The 17,329-nt window shown below is 38.4% G+C and overlaps 2 protein-coding genes across 19 annotated transcripts in view; both read right to left on the bottom strand.

Moving 5' to 3' along the window:
* The window catches only part of MFF (mitochondrial fission factor), a 44,631-nt gene extending 40,821 nt beyond the window's left edge, over window positions 1-3,810 (bottom strand). For 11 of the 13 annotated variants that reach the window (XR_013828926.1, XM_079925448.1, XM_079925447.1 and 8 more), the window contains exon 1: window positions 3,665-3,810. The gene's annotated coding sequence lies outside the window, so the exon portion shown is untranslated. The remainder of the gene's footprint in view (window positions 1-3,664) is intronic. The other 2 variants (XM_079925446.1, XM_079925452.1) reach the window with 2 other exon arrangements.
* A 4,890-nt stretch (window positions 3,811-8,700) lies between these two features.
* COL4A3 (collagen type IV alpha 3 chain) overlaps window positions 8,701-17,329 on the bottom strand; it is a 133,628-nt gene continuing 124,999 nt past the window's right edge. For all 6 annotated transcript variants that reach the window (XM_079925423.1, XM_079925426.1, XM_079925428.1 and 3 more), the window contains 8 exons: window positions 16,754-16,825; window positions 16,539-16,664; window positions 15,579-15,677; window positions 14,083-14,295; window positions 13,273-13,450; window positions 13,031-13,145; window positions 11,611-11,783; window positions 8,701-10,993 (listed from right to left, as the gene is read on the bottom strand). In XM_079925423.1, coding sequence (XP_079781549.1) covers window positions 10,909-10,993; window positions 11,611-11,783; window positions 13,031-13,145; window positions 13,273-13,450; window positions 14,083-14,295; window positions 15,579-15,677; window positions 16,539-16,664; window positions 16,754-16,825 — 1,061 coding nt within the window. In that variant the 3' untranslated portion in view covers window positions 8,701-10,908. The remainder of the gene's footprint in view (window positions 10,994-11,610; window positions 11,784-13,030; window positions 13,146-13,272; window positions 13,451-14,082; window positions 14,296-15,578; window positions 15,678-16,538; window positions 16,665-16,753; window positions 16,826-17,329) is intronic.

Genomic DNA, 17,329 nt, shown 5'->3' with positions numbered 1-17,329 from the left:
TATCAAAAAAACAAACAACCCAATCCAAAAATGGGCAGAAGACCTAAATAGACATTTCTCCAAAGAAGATATACAGATTGCCAACAAACACATGAAAGGATGCTCAACATCACTAATCATTAGAGAAATGCAAATCAAAACTGCAATGAGGTATTACCTCACACCAGTCAGAATGGCCACCATCAAAAAATCTACAAACAATAAATGCTGGAGAGGGTGTGGAGAAAAGGGAACCCTCTTGCACTGTTGGTGGGAATGTAAACTGATACAGCCACTATGGAGAACAGTATGGAGGTTCCTTAAAAAACTACAAATAGAACTACCATACGACCCAGCAATCCCACTACTGGGCATATACCCTGAGAAAACCATAATTCAAAAAGAGTCATGTACCACAATTTTCATTGCAGCACTATTTACAATAGCCAGGACATGGAAGCAACCTACGTGTCCATCGACAGATGAATGGATAAAGAAGATGTGGTACATACATACAATGGAATATAACTCAGCCATAAAAAGAAATGAAGTTGAGTTATTCGTAGTGAGGTGGATGGACCTAGAGTCTGTCATACAGAGTGAAGTAAGTCAGAAAGAGAAAAACAAATACCATATGCTAACACACGTATATGGAATCTAAAAAAAAAATGGTTCTAAAGAATCTAGGGCCAGGACAGGAATAAAGATGCAGACGTAGAGAATGGACTTGAGGGCACGGGGAGGGGGAAGGGTAAGCTGGGACGAAGTGAGAGAGCAGCACTGACATATATATACACTACCAAATGTAAAATAGATAGCTAGTGGGAAGCAGCCGCATAGCACAGGGAGATCAGCTCCGTGCTTTGTGACCACCTAGAGGGGTGGGATAGGGAGGGTGGCAGGGGGACACAAGAGGGAGGGGACATGGGGATATATGTATACGTATAGCTGATTCACTTTCTTATACAGCAGAAACTAACACAACATTGTAAAGCAATTATACGCCAATAAAGATGTTAAAAAAAAAAGAAAGAAAGAAAAGAAAAAAAAAAGAATGCACAAAGAAAATAAAGTGTCCCACCAGATCCTATCCTATAACCACCTAGGTCCCCATAGGCAATCTCTAATCAATTTCTGTGCATCATTCTAAATGAGATACTCTTCTTATAATTGTGCGTATATATCTGAAGCACAGTAAAAGCTTACAGTTAAAACTAACACTGAAAAGAGATACCTCAAAAGGAGTATAGCCTCGGGACATCATAAACTGAAACTTTATAATAATAAACAAGGGACACAATTGCTAGAAAAACATTATCTCCCTGAAATGTGCTATTCTCCACATTCCATTTACTACATTTCAGCCTTCTTATTAACTTTCCACTAGTATATCCCACGGGTCTCAACATTTCATTTTACAGCAACATCTTCTCTTACAAGACTCTCTGAGTTTGCAAAGTACCCCAGACTTAGATCATAAAGGTGGACAATGAAAAGACAACTTCTGGAAAAAGTCAAATTCTCCTGTAGCCAATCTGAGCTACTGACAAAGTAGATGGAACTTTTCTACTAAGATTTAACATTGTACTGTTCCAATTACTGGCTTTTCTGCTTAAGTAAAATAGATCAAAATCTAATTTTTTTCTCCCTCATTAGACTGTGACATTTTTGTTAATATCTTTTGGCAATAAAGAAAATAAATTTCTCATTTGGAGTTAAGATATTAACTCCAATTTTGTCACTTACAATCTACTGGGCAACAAGTACATGAGTCTCTGTGATATAACTAAGGAGACAAAAGTCTGTCTCAGAATCATAGATGATCTTATATCTCTACTTTCTAAGCCCGGTGGTTTCCAACCATCAGTAACTTACCAACTTCATGCTTTTTTTTCCCATACTCACACAGTACGTTTACGCTCAGCTATACTTAATCTTTTCTTTAACTCAATTTTTAAAAACCTTAAGTGTATTTTAAAAGGAAATTTTACATTACTATTTTATTTTATTTATTTATTTTTTGGCCATGCAGCTTGAGGGATCTTAATTCCCCACACAGGGATTGAACCTGGGACCCTGGCTTTGAAAGTGCTGAGTCCTAACCACTGGACCACTAGGGAATACCCTTACATTACTTTTTTAAACCATGGACTTAATGTACATATATAAAGACAGGTAACAAAAACATAACTCTTACAAAAAACCCTCATCTGCAAACCACCTAAAGTCAAGTCACATCCCACTTGTGGAAAATGTCCCAATTTGGGGACACAATGATTCAAGCCTGACTTTCTTATTTTCTATATCAGAACACTGGGATGCAAAGAGGTAGCCCAGGAAGTCACAGAAACAACCTGGGTCAAACTGACTGTGGTTGCAAAGATTTATATAATTCTCCAATTACCAAAAAAAATGTTGGGTTGTTTGTCGCTTATTATGTGGACCTAGTTCAAGGCTTTTATACAGTCACCCTGTTTCAGTTCTCTTTTCAAGCAACTATACTTAAAGAATGGGTGTATGAGAAAATCACAGTGTAGTACCCAGGATTAATTTTAATTTTTAAAGAAAAATCACTGAAAACTTGGAAAAATACAAATTAACGAATTTTAAAATAAGGTTATCGATCCACAGAAAACAAGTTTCAACACAAGAAGGGAGGACAGTAACAGCTAAACTTTGTAATCATAAAATAAGGCAGCCCTATCAGACAGGAAGGGATAGAAAACACAATTTCCTTTTGGAAAAATCCAGCAAAACCAACTCACGAGTGCTTGAAACCAAATAGATAGCAGGTCCCACCCACAATTTAATTACAGGGGAAGAGACTACTAGGTACAACTAAATCGCTCTAATTGTTTCTGAATCTATCCTCCTCAGGGTTTTTCCTTTGGGATATCAGACACGGAAACAAATGTTTTTCATTTAGGGTGAGAAAACATTTAAAATCCTTCAGTTAAAGTCTCTCAGTGGGGTGAGAGGCCTGTAAACAACTGGTTCTATATTTGGGAACAAGGGCCCTAAAGCTTTTATCTTTTGCAACTAAAAGACGCCACCACTTTTGAAAGCATTCTCCTCCCTCGAGAATGCCCCCTGCTCTAAAGTTGTAGGCCGCACCCGAGGGTTTTCTTCTAAATACCATATAAGCGGAACTGCACCTGCAGACGAAGGTCAGAGGCTTGTCGGAACGGGAATCCGAGCTTTCCCCATTTCCCAGCTCCTGGAATGAAATCTAGGAGCATCTCCGGGCATCCACACCTGCGAGCAAGGATGCTTACACAGCGGCCCGACCAGGGACCTCCCCGAGGTACCTGGGCTTCCAACAAGGCCTTTCTTTTCGAACACGTTCTTTTCCACAAAGTAAAGACAAAACAAACCAAAAACTACTTTTAAAGACGGCAGGCATCGGGTTCAAGGTCATACTAAAAGGTACCAGGACCTTGGCTGAGAAGGATGAGAGAAGACTACCAGCCAGACCGCGCTTGAAGCTCTCAGGACGCCCTAAGGAGGAGGAAAGCCCAGGGTTGAGGACAAGAGGCTCTGGGGTCGGGCCTCCGGCCAAGACTACGCTACTAACGGGCCGGGGCCGCAGCGGGTCCCTCCATCAACGGAGGGTCAGAGCCGCGGCGCTAGGCCCGGCAGCCGGCTCGGGCCGCGGCTCCTGGGTCGGGAAGACGTCAGTACTCACCCCTGGGCCCGCTGAAGGTCCCTGGCGAGGACCGCCGCCCGCCGGCTCCCGGGGCGCTCGGGTGGGCGCTGTCGGAGACCGTTGGCCGAGCGCACGGAGGCGCCCGGGCAAATCACCGGCCAGAGAGGCCCGCAGCGGGCGGGAAAAGACGCGAGAACTTCCGGGACTGGCCCCTCCCAGGAGCCGTAGTTGAGGCAGGTTTGTGGTCATGTGACTCAGGGAAGGGCGGACGTACGGCCCACGCATAGGAGCGGGGGCAGTACGACGCCGATGAGGCGACATCTTTGTTATGGGCAAGGTGTGCCAACCGCTTCTCCTGTTTACAAGGTAAACCTTCAATAGCTAGTTAAATAACTAGTTTTCAGGACTGTCTGCATCAAAATCAGGACTGGTGTGAGGCCTAAGAATCTGCATATTTCGCCAGTTCTGCAAGTGATTCTTAAACACTATAGTACAATTTTGACGACTTTTCAAGCCCTCTATGTCTTCCTTAAACAGTGACCCCTGCCCTGACTGGCTCCACTGATCCTTAAAGATGAGAATCACCGAAAAGGAGAAGTTAGGGTTCACAGTAGTTAGCAGCCTTGTTTAGCTTCCAAGAATTGTCTACATCTAACCACTTAACCACTAACTTTCCGGGGGAAAGTCAGTGCCATGCTCATCAACGTTGGGAGGGACTGAAGCCAATTCACAGAATACTTTGTGTGCCTCGACGTTAACAAACAGCCAAAGACATACACATGAGTAGGTACTTCGCTAGAGTCTAAAGATACTCCAGAGATGTTACCATTCTTTAAAACCATTTAGAAAGTCCTCTGAGAATTTCGTTTTGGGGCCCCTTCTTAATAGTGACAAATCATCCTTTAAGAATAGATTGATGGGCTTCCCTGGTGGCGCAGTGGTTGAGAGTCATCCTGCCAATGCAGGGGACACGGGCTCATGCCCCTGTCCGGGAGGATCCCACATGCCGCGGAGCGGCTGGGCCCGTGAGCCATGGCCGCTGAGCCTGCGCGTCCAGAGCCTGTGCTCCGCAACGGGAGAGGCCACAACGGTGAGAGGCCTGCGTATCGCAAAAAAAAAAAAAAAAAAAAAAAAAAAGAATAGATTGATTTTAGGAGTGATCAGACATTACAAGCCAAACTTTCGGGGGGAATTTAGAGACCAAGCTGAATAAGCCCACTATGACCAAAATCTTTAGAAGTGAGGGTCTTCCTGCTCCACTAGTATTAATATCTTTCTATATCTTAATTACTTGCAGTTTGGTTTTTACTCCTGTCCCTTACCCTCCAGGAAAATCGAATTCACTTTCAAATGAGGATTGTGATCCAATTACCAAATCCAAAGTCTTCTCCCTTAATCTTGATAATCCATAATCTTCCTGCATCAGTTGATTCTGTTAAATTAAATTAGACAAGATTGTAGTATCAATACATGAAAGCACCTACCAGTTACACCTAACTGGTAGTAAATTCTAAAAGAAAAAAAAAAAGGCTCTTTCTCTCCCTTACCTGGAAACTCTGCTCCCTTTTTTTTTTAAAGTAAATTTAGTTATTTAATTTACGTATTATTTTTGGCTGCGTTGGGTCTTCATTGCTGTGCGCGGGCTTTCTCTAGTTTTGGCGAGCAGGGGCTACTCTTCGTTGCGGTGCACGGGCTTCTCATTGCAGTGGCTTCTCTTGTTGTGGATCACGGGCTCTAGGTGCATGGGCTTCAGTAGTTGTAGCGTGTGGGCTTCAGTAGCTGTGGTGCTCGGACTTCAGTAGTTGTGGCTCGCGGGCTCTAGAGCGCAGGCTCAGTAGTTGTGGCACACAGGCTTAGATGCTCCACGGTATGTGGGATCTTCCCGGACCAGGGCTGGAACCCATATCCCCTGCATTGGCAGGCAGATTCTTAAGCACTGTGCCACCAGGGAAGCCCTGCTCCCTTGTTTTTTGTAATAAAGCTTCATGCTGGGTCTTCTGTCTCTTCTGTCATTAATGTGGGCATTCCTGTTTATGATTCAATCCATCATTGACTGTCTTTTCACCCACAGTTGCCTCAAATCTTTTGTGGGAAAAGGTGGTATTTAAATCTAAATAAAATTAACAGACCATTTTGTCTCATCCTGTTACAGTAGTTCTAGCCATTTCTTCGTAAGTGTCCCATTGGAGCTTTGATCCCAACAGGGTTTCCAACTCAAATTTTCTCCCTCTTCCTAATCCAGATAACTTCTGAATTTCCTTGTTCAGTTGATGGCAAGATATTTTTTACAGTCACCAAGATTCAAGATTCTGAAATCACCTTTCACTGTCCCCCATCCTTTATATTCTCCCACCTCGGGGCTAACTGTCCGCTTTCTCTGTCATTTCTCTTCCCGCTACGAGACCATGACCAATCATCTGGACTGTTACCCTTTTAACTGGCCTCCCCATTTCCAATATTTTTCTTTCTCTAATTATTCCTGGATATTGGATCCACAAAGAAACTATTTTTACCATTTGTGACAAAGACATCCCAAATTTGAAGCCCCAAATACAAAAATAAATTGATGACTTATAGTTCTCCACAAATTCAAATGTCCGTACAGCAGTACAGTAATTTTTAAAAACACTTGAAACTGGAAGGGTAGTATATGAAATATTGGATCTTCCATGTTACCATTTGTATGATCATTCTACTCTTTGGCTCAAAATCTTCAGTGGGTCTCTAATGCCAACCAATGATGTGCAAGTTCACTTTGGTGTTCTAAACCCTAATATGGCCCTCACCTCCTGCTATGCCACTTTATTTACCACTCCTTGTGTGTGTGTATATGATATATATGTATATATTCCATGTATTCTTGACCATTAATTGTTCTGTGAGATTGCTTCATGCTTTCCTAAGTACTTACTTTTATCTATGCTATTTCTGCCACCTAGAATGCCATCCTGCCTCTGATCACCTTCTGTTTCTTGAAATCCTAACTGCCCTTAAAGGACCACCTAAAATGTCCTCTCTCTTATGATTTCCTGAGGGCTCCAACTTTTGAACCACTGTTTGTTGACTCTTACAGTACTTGTCATATTCTGTTCAGTATTATAATTATCTATGTATTTGCCTTATTTTCCCTTACCAGATGGTAAGTTCCATGTTTGAGACCAAGGTCTTTATCTCACTCATCTCTCTATCTTTATGGAGCAGCCATATTGAGCATGTTGTAGGTCTTGGGTTTAAAGTAATGAGATCTATTTCCCTGTTTGACTGATAAATTGGAATTAAAGATAATTCCGAAGCAATAGTTCTAAACAGGTTTTGAGCAGTGTTAGCATTTTTAGAAACACCATAGGGCCTCCAAAAACCTAGAGAGGGTCATATTTATCTGAATGTTTAAGTTGAGCCCGGTTATTCAAAATCAGTTACGTTTCCTCCTGTGTTTGGTTGTCTCTTAGTTTCCAGTAAGCAGAGAAGGGATTAGGGTGAGGTGAATTAGGCACTCTTAGTGCTCTGCAAGTGCCCTGTCAGTAAGTTGCAAAGAATCCCTTAGAGACTGATCAAGATTCTTCTTTTTAAACAGGCTTGTAAGTAGAGAGAATGAACTCAAATACAGCACTCATTGTTCTACTTGTCAGCAGTAAAAATAAGTTCATTAAAATAGATGAGTATATTTTTTGACTCAAAATGTTTTCAAATTAGACTTTTTTGTCCCAATTATGAGAGTGTTTCTAAATATTTATTTGAGCAACAATTTTCTTGGCTTTCTTAGAATTATTACCCAGCATCACTATTCATTCATTCTGTTTTTTCCTTTGATTGTATCTTTATTGTCATTTAACACGGCCCCAAAATTTCTTACCTATGAGAGTTAAGATTTTGTGTATTAAAGGCATTCATCTTTACCAATTCTCTACCTTTGAAATTTTATGACTATTTTTCCTTGAATAAGGAGTATTTGCATTATAAATGGGGAACATTTATCAAAATATATGACCCATAACTTCTGTAATCTGTATGTTTTCCTATTGACTTGTAAAAACTCCTTAAATATCTCAATAGGAAATGATAAAGATATTAGGCCTTTCACAGTAAAAAAAAAAAACAAAACCACGCACTAATTAAATATACTAAATTAAAAAACCCAGATACTAATTTAAAGTGATAAATATTCAGCCTCACTGGTAATGAGCAAAATGTAAATTAAAATGAGACAGGCAAAATTACAAAAGAATATCCAGTATTGATAAAATCATAAGGAGATGGGTGTTTTCATTACATTGTATTGATGCAACTGGAAATTCTAGCAATGTTCCTGGAGAACATATATATATATATATATATGTATATGTATATACACGTGTATATATATATGTATATATATATACGTGTATATACATATATATATATATATATATATATATATATATATATATATATATATATGTATCTCTCTCTCTCTCTCTCTCTCTCTCTCAAAGGCCTAAGATTGCAAGTCCTTTGATTCTTCAGTTTTCCTCCTAGAGATTTATCCTGAGTAAATAATTGGACAAATGTAAGATAAAATGTGTATAATATGTCCATAATAAAACTAAAATAAATGTCCATCAATTCATTGATTTATGTAGGAAATCCATGTAAATAATGATTAGTTCTTATCTATTGATGTGAAAATATGTCCACAGTGTATTAAGTTTGATTAAAAATTTTAGTTTCAAGACAGCATGCTTTTTATTCCATTTTTGTTTAAAAATATATTTACAAGAAAAAAGTTGGGTGGGGCTGAGGGTTAGATCATGGCAATTTTTATATTCTTCTTCATAATTGCTGTTGTTTTTACAGTGAACATATACTGCTTTTACAATCCAAAAAAATTTGTTTATATTTTGAAAAAAATAAGACCAGATATAATTTTTTCAATTTTATTCTTAGACAATACAATAAAATAATACTTAAGTTGTAATTACAGAAATATTAGTACATTACAACATTGTAATTTTGTCAAGATATAATATAAAATATTCAATATATTTTAAATATATTTCATTTGGTTATAGAGTAAATATTAAATTAAGTTTAGTAGCAGTAAGTTACATTGGATGCATAGAAAAATCTTTGTAAGTTAAATTAGCAATAAAATTCAAATTTAGAATTATTGTAATACTTTTATAAATAAGTTACTTAATAATGTTTATCTTGTAAAAAGACCTTTGAGAAATCCACTATTTCAGCACACTGTGAAATTCCAAAGTTGAAGCCCGAAATTTAAAAGAAACAAGTTATTTACATTTATCTACAAAGTTAAATCTTCCTAACCTTATAAACTACTGATAGGTATCTGGAAAGGAATGCACATGAACTATCTTTTAATGCTCAGTCTTAGAAGTGGGACTGAGCAACTGTTAATATGGCTTCATTGGAATTTAAGGTTTTAGCATCACTTGTCTTCCTCAGAAGTTAAACACTGATAAGAGGGCAAGAAAAGATGGAGGCTTGGGGACAAGCAGAGGCCAGTCATTTGGCATTAGCACCAGTATAGAGCATTTACTTATTAGTAAAATTAGATGACCTTAAGGTCATTTGTGATTTTGGACTTTAAAGAGAGGCATGGATGGAGCAATGATACTGGCAGTGAACCAAAGCCAGCTGTACCTGGTAACTGTCTGTAGAATTGTTTCTTGAGTGTTTGCCTAGAGCAGTTCTTCCCAATCAGAAATCACCTGGAGGGTTTGTTAAAACACAGATTTCTGGGCCTTACCCCCAGCGTTTCTGATTCTAAAGGTCTAGGATGAGCCCTCGAATTTGCACTTACGGCCAGTACCCAGATACTGCTGATGCTGCTGGTCTAGAGACGACATTTTGAGAATTGCTGACCTACACAGGGTTTGTGGAGATCAGCTAGCCCTATGCCGTGATAGTACAATTAAGAGAGTAGGATATTTTTAGAGCAAAAGAAGTCTTAGTATCAGATGAGTCTGAAAAAAAAATGAGTCTAAGTAAATAAGTAAAATGCACTTCTCAGTTTAAATGTAAAAATGGCTTGACAGTAGTCACATGAGCAGTGAAGGATGCCAACCAAGGTCACAGTCTGTGCTGTCCTCTGGGGTCACATCTTCACTTACAGAGCAACTGAGGCTGAAGCAATAACCTGAATTTAAATATCAGCACCACCAACTCCACCTAGGTGGATCAGGAAGCATAGTTGACATACAACTGCCAAACTATACAATTCGTACATCAAGATTTTTACACAATGGACTCTTTCAATGGTTTGTAAGAATATCAAAAACATGTTTTTACAAAGGAAGAATTAGACAGTTAACAAGGGAATAAATCTCTGAACACCCAGTTTAAATGGAATATTTAGAGCAAAGGAAAAATATTCTGAGCCTGATCAGCTAACAAATGACTTTTCTTCCATGGATTGCTGAACTACTATTTTATAAGGTATGCACCAAGATTTATAGGGATGGGGATAAAGTGCACATTTAGGAAGTAGTGTCCTTGTTATTTGTGTGGATGTAATTAATTCACTAGGGTAAAAATTGTATCTATTTGAATATAAGCAAGCTATATTGCTGCAGTGAAATGAATTCAATGGACAAACAAAAATATCTTTTAAAAAATGTAAACCAAAACCAGACAGTATTTCCCAGGCTATTATAATTCCACTCAGAGCAACCCCCTTTTGGCCATAGTCTTGGGTATGTTTGAAAAAGCACTAGAAAAATCCATAAACCTCAGTTCAATTCTGGTTCCCTTAGGCCTTAGGTTACTCACCAGGTTTGAAAGTCCAGTTTATTCATGATGCTCTAGTATTCCACTTGTCTCCATCCCCTTCCCTACCCTGGGTCTAAAGCTTTAGGAAGCGGGTGGTTGGGCAATCTAAAACAGATTTAGCCTCCCTGAGTCTCAAAGACTGGAATAGAAGGGGGGCAAATCCTGGGAATCCAGTAGACCAAATAGCTCTTAACTTGTAGCATCAAACTTTATACAGTCACCATTTACTTAGTGCATTGGATACAAATGGAATACAATTTCAGTGATATTTTGTGAAAAGTCTACTGCCTTGAGTTAGGGAACTTTGACACAGTACAGATTTAGAGAGCAGTATCACAGAACTAACTTAAAAGAATGCTTTGTTGTGTGGGGAAACAAATAGCAACTTTGTACTAAGCCATCATAGGGCGATACTGTTCGGTTAGAGAAAAATACTTAAATAACTGCATGTTCTTTATCATTACTTGGTTATTTAGGATGAAAAGTCACAGTTCTATTTTTTCTTTATTTCTTCAATGTCTCCTCTTCATGCACACCTGACAGCGACTTATTATCTTTTCTAACTCCCCAGCTTTCACAGTTGACGGAATAGGTTTTCTGAAATAAAAAACAAAACAAAACTAAAAAAAAAAACCCACAAAAAGTTTCATCAATTTATAGATAAAAGGGAAATACTTCCTGGGTTCGAGTTTTATTAATGAATATTGTAGCTCATCTAAACTTTATTATAGGGAGGTATATTTCTGAAAAGGTATCTATGTCAGTATTTTAGTTGTATTTAGTAGCAACTTGCAGGTGCAAACTTATGGATCATTTTTTCTGAAATAAAAACTACTCCTATCCTTTCAATACTCTGTATTACTCACAAGTCTTCCAATACAGTAAATTAAGATTAGCAGATCATTTAGTATTGACAGTTTCATTCAGTAGTCTATAAATTCATATATAAATATTAAATACATTTAGTGATGACAAAAATCACTTTTTTTTTGGTCTTTATTGGTACAGTAGCACAAACCAGGGCTACCTGTTGACTCTAGACCACTTGTAAACTGGATTTTATTGGCTCAACAGGCTAAACAGGATTTTATTGGCATGGGGAGATGTTTTAGATGTGAGTACGTCAACACACAGGGCATGAAAATCTAACATAGGCAAGCTTTGAATCGTTATGCAATTGAGTCATCACATTAAACGTGACTGTGAATAGTTACCTGAACATTCTTCTGGGGTCTAATGAAGCCAACCAGAAACTGTAGGAATTTGAATAGTAGTTGCATGTTCCTCTTCCATGACATTCTATAAATGGACTGGCTCGGAATTCTTCTAAGCAGGAGCCAGGGGATGCCAGTGCCTGCCCAGCGCCCTCTGAACCTGCACTTGTGAACTATCATAATAAAAGTATCCAAATAAGAATTCTTTGCATACTGCTCACATTTTCCATGCTCGAAAATGTTCTTTGTTGTAATAGAAGACAGTAAGAAAAAAACCCAGAAGGATGAATTAAACCTCTTGTGCTTCTTTACCCAAATTTACTAACACTCCAGCTACCTTCCAACTTGAAGGATAGTCATCAAAAATAAAATAAAAGCTATTTATTTTGCCTGGAATGCTCTTTTCCCCAGGTCTGACTGGTTCTTCCTTGTCATTCAGGAGTCCGCTTAAATATAACCTCCAAAAAGATTTCCTCGACTTCATCCCTATCAGTCTCTCCCCTTATCTTGCCTTATTTCCTTCCTAGGACTGTTCACCGCCTGAACTCATTACTATTATTGTTATTTTGTCTTCTTGTTTATATGTCTATCACTAGGATATAAGCTCCATGAGAGCAGGAACTTTGGTTCGCTGCCAGTATCCTTAGTACCTAGAATGGTCAAGGCATATAGTAGGTGTTAAATAAATATTTGTTGAATTAATGATTGAATGAATGGACGTCTGTGAGTAAAGAAGGGGGAAGAGTATATCATAAATGATGCTACACAGAATATGAATGACCACTAGCCACGTTTGTGCAGGTATCAGAATCACAAATGTTAATCCCTAGATTTCTTCACTTAGTACTTACATCTCAGGAATTTTTCTTTAAATCCTATGAAGATGGGAACTAAAAGAAACAGCCTTTAAAAGGCTGTTCAAAGTTCAACGGGTCACAGTATAAGGCACAAAGATTTTGGAGCAGACAGGCTCAGATTCAAATCCCAGTCTTACCACTTACTAGTTGTGAGGCCCTGAGGAAATTTCTTGACTTCATTCTTACTTGTAAAACTGTAGATGATAGAAACTACCTTGCAGGGTTTTCAGAAGGCTTTTGGAGGATATATAAAACAGCTGCCACATTTTTTAAAAAAGGCATTCTATTACCAATATGGTAGCTACTCTTCACTTAAATGTCTTACTTAGAATTTGTGGGTAGTCTCTTTCTGAGAAGTCTATTTTTTAAAATGCTCCATTATTTACCAAAGAACAACTTACTTGAAGTAAAAAAAAGTATATTTGCAGATTTTCAAGCAAATATCCACAGCACATTGTGCATATTGATGTCAAGCAATATTCCTGGGGCCACGTCTCATCCAGCCCAATGTAAGATTCCACAGATTATCTTTACTATGAATTTACTGTTCCTTTTCTCCTTACCATGATGAAAGAAAATCCTTTCCAGAGAGAAATCCAGCCAGGAGGACATGAGGGGATATCAGTAGTTTGGCTGTGAACAGCTACGGCAATCGCAGGACCTTCACAGACAGTGCATCTGTAACACGGAACAAAGAAGGTGGCAGCATCTCCACTTTCTGCACCATGACGTGCTGCCTTACATTCCATTACAAACGAAGTGATTCAACTGCTCCCATCACGAAACTAAGGGATTGGGATTTTACCTGCTAATATAAGGCTCCAGGGCCCGGCCAGTAATTGGAGCCATGTCCACTGGCATCAGAGCTGGTGTTGACAGCCAGTATGAATAATCGTTTCGAGATGCGAAATTACATACGTCATTGATATTGCAGAATAAGAATGGCATCGTAGTAAATCTCTGCAGGCAGCTCCCAAGAGTTCCTAATAAAACATCAGACTGGGTGTCACCGTCAGTAAGTTCAAATTATTTTGATTATCATTACTAGACAGAGGCTAATTAAAACACAACCTATGGCAAAAACTGGAGAAGGACAACACAAAAGAGCTATTTACAAAATGTGTGATTGAAAAGTTTTAATACTGGTAGAAATTAAAGATCCAATAGGGAAAGAAATCCTCCTTCGTTCTTCCACCTTTAACACTTCCTGTGGCCGTTTCTAATCAGTCTAGAATTTAAGGACTAGCAGAGGTTGCTTGGAAAAATGTCTGCTTCAAAGTATTCCCAGTTCTTCATATGTATATGCTAGCCAATAACCAGACAAATCTTTAGAAAAGATGTTACTTTGAAGATTAAAAAGCAGACAGGTATTTTAGTGAAAAGTCTTTGCGTTGCACAGGATGAGCTAGATTGACATTCATGAGCCAGGCTCCTTCTAGAGCTAACATTCTGGAATGAATATTAGACAGGCCAACATCCTATTTACTCTCTTTAAAAAGTGCTGTGAGATACTCAGGTTGTTTATACTTAACTTCAGAGGGAAGTACCCCATGCCATAAAAATGTAGAGTCTGCATGTGGAACAAAGTAGCTAGAAATGAGAATGAGGGCATTACCCAGGTCCTGTCCATGGGCTTGTTCATTTCCTTGTACAAAGAGAAGAGAAAACCCACTATAGAGTGGTTCTGTCCCTTCTGGACAGGAGGGAATCGCCGTGGTCTGGCTGTGCCGGGTGAAGACAAAGCCCCTCATCGTTGTCCCCCTTGCAGGTGGTCCAGTGTCTCCAGGTTTCCCCTTCAAGCCCGGCAGGCCATCGGATCCAGGCGGTCCTTTAAAAAACACATTAAACACGTTGCAACACAAATGAAACCTCAAACTTGTCTTTCCAAAATAAGAATTTAAATGTTTATATATATTGATTAAGCCTCAAATACAGAAAGGAGTCCTAAAGAATAATGGTTTATAAAATGGCCAAAGAATATTCTTAAATGTTGACTATTTTATTACAAATGCCTCTTACGATAGATATTTGTGTATATCTGATGATGAGTCTTTTGAGATCACGTTTTCATCTTCGTATTGCCCTGTGGTGCCTGACCTCAAGACAAACTCTGTCTACTTGTGAATAATTCTCAGCACAGTTTGTGTTGTTGTAGCCTTGCTCTTGCTTTGGCCCCATTCTGTAACCCAGACTTGGTCAGTAAAGTTTTTCAATTTATGGGATTATTAATAAGAGTTTTATTTTTTACCATTTTGAAAAACACATTTTTAAGGAAAGTCGAATGATTAATAATGTTTTAAAGCACTCAGGACAATTCTAAGTCATGAGTGATTATGCAGTTAATATTACAATTAATATTATTAGTTAGCATATTTAAAGACAAATCTCTAGTCTTTACAGTTGTATTATAGTAGATCTGGGCATATGTCAATGAATTCGAAATCACATTTAGAGTTTTCTCTTACTTTAACAAAGTCAGCAATCCTAAAAAATAAGATTTGGAGAGCTGGGTATTTTCTAGAAAGGTGCTTTTGAAACTTTTGCAGAAGGTAGGTTTTGATCCGGGCATATCAAATTGACACATATAAGTTTATGTTCAGACTAAAGTAGTTAAAGAGGCCCCCTTTTGGGACACGCACATGAGTTGTTGAGTTAGTATTCAAGAATGGCAAAGTTAAAAGACAGCTTTCCTAAATAGGGATACTAAGTTGCTCTTCTGTTCATATCAAGGTAATGTTTTTCCAGCTATGTACTTAGGTGCTACTCTCACAAGTAGATATTATCAACTAAGTACACAGTATCTGCTTTTCTGAAAATAGAACTGGTGTTTCATTAGGCCTGTGTGTCCTCAGGTTAAAAATTTGAAGTACATTTGTCCAGTTAACAGATAGGAAGAATGGTTTATTCCAGTAACTCTTGATTTTCTGTCTTCTTCCGAAAGAACATTTTGCCCCCGCTTTTCGTCTAATCTGCACAACACAAATTGAAAGATCTAGATCTAGATCTTGATCTAGATCTTATAGTCACAAATTTGAACAAGGCTCCTTTCTCTGTATATATATGGGTAATAGATCTCCTTCAGTGAAGGAGAACAGCCAGCTGTTTGTTTACCTTGTTCTCCTTTACAACCTTTGTTGCCTTTTTCTCCAATTGGTCCAGGGGTTCCTGGTAGTCCATCCTTGCCTGGTTTACCTCTTGGCCCACAGGGTCCTAGGCAAAAAAAAACAACATTGTATTGAATGGATCATATAGAAAAAAATGCAGGGTGGCCGACCATCCCAGTTTACCCAAGACTTCTACAGTTTCAGCAATAAAAGTCTTGCAAAGAGAACAGACTGGGCAAACTGGGACAGTTGGTCATCCAACATGTTACACTCTACTTCCCAGGGGGAAAAAAAAAAACCCTGAAAAGTGAACTAGGAGTATATGAAATACAGCAGTTTAAAATTGTGCTACCATTTTGATTTATGTCACTCCAGAATTCACTATGCCCTTGTATTGATCAAAGTAATAAATCGTCTCTCTCTTATCTCCCAGGTGATTCAGGCAAACGTAGAACACAACAATTCCGTTCAGAAGTCTATTACAATATGCTAAGACTATAAAAAAGGGTTAGTCAATTTCCATGAACCAATATTTTGAAAAGATTTCATAATATTAAGCATACATTTGCATTTACTACTCTTCCAAGTACTGTACAAACTGTTAGAAAAGTATAAATACCTGAAACTCAGGTTTATTTGGGCAATCACTTATAAATAGTCAGAACTCTAAGAATGACAGTTGTCAGAGAAGATAGACTTCATACTTTTACCTTAACCAAAAAAATCCTGAGTTTCCTAAAGTGTATTTGTTCAAGTTTATACTATACACAACAGTTTTCAATAGACTCAAAAGGAGTTTTACTTGCTGGTCAAGAGTAAAATGAGCTCAATGCTAAAGCTGATTATTAAAAACACTGTAATGTGTAACATTTTCTGAGAAGTTGTATCATTTGTTTCCAAAGCTCTTTACAGGTATTTTGGTTCAACTGCTTCCTAGTGGTCCCAGTCAATGCTGCCAGTTCCACACCTGGGTTTCCCGGTAGCCCCGGGGGCCCAGGTTCTCCTTGCATCCCTGGTTCTCCAGCTGGGCCAGGTGGGCCTGGGCTTCCTGGAAGGGAGATGATCTTCACTGTGCCAGGGTCTCCACGTACACCTATTGACATGAACATATAAGAAGATGATGGCTTTCCTGATGAGTTACTGTTTCTTCATGGACAGCAATACTAAAGAAATCATATTTACCAGGTGGTCCTTTTGGCCCAATTCGCCCTGGAGGTCCACTTGGTCCCAGAAATCCTGAATTACCCTTCTCCCCTTAATAAAAATAAAAAGGCAATGTGACTCCACATAGAACAATGGGTTTCCTAGCTCTTTAGGTTGATGGTCGACTCTAGATAATGGCAGTTATGACCGGAGGTCATGAGTTCTGTGACAATGGCTGCAACTTAGTTATATTTGTGTGGGTTGTGGAATTTCATTTGGACCCAATTAGCCATGTAGCCATGTTTAATGTCTATTAAAAATATATTCTAGAAGTAGGCATTAAGAACTAGTATTTTAGCATTGAAGGGGAAGGATTCCTAAGAGTTCTTTTTAAGTTCAGAAACCTATTCAATTTAATATTTAAGGTAAAATATGAAGTGACATTAAAACCTATTTTAGCACTTCCTAGTGAATTATATTTGTTGTCAATAGTTATCTACTTTATCAGCTTATTACTCTAGCTTTACTAGTAGCCCAAAGTTAGTTATGTCAGAAACTCTCATGAGCTCATATGGAATATCTACTTTGACGTAAACTATGAAAGTGGTAAGATTT

This window comes from Stenella coeruleoalba, assembly GCF_951394435.1.
Source record: "Stenella coeruleoalba genome assembly, chromosome: 6".
NCBI lineage: Eukaryota > Metazoa > Chordata > Mammalia > Artiodactyla > Delphinidae > Stenella > Stenella coeruleoalba.
Note: the sequence above shows the minus strand (reverse complement) of the source record. Positions and strands in the feature narration are given on the sequence as shown.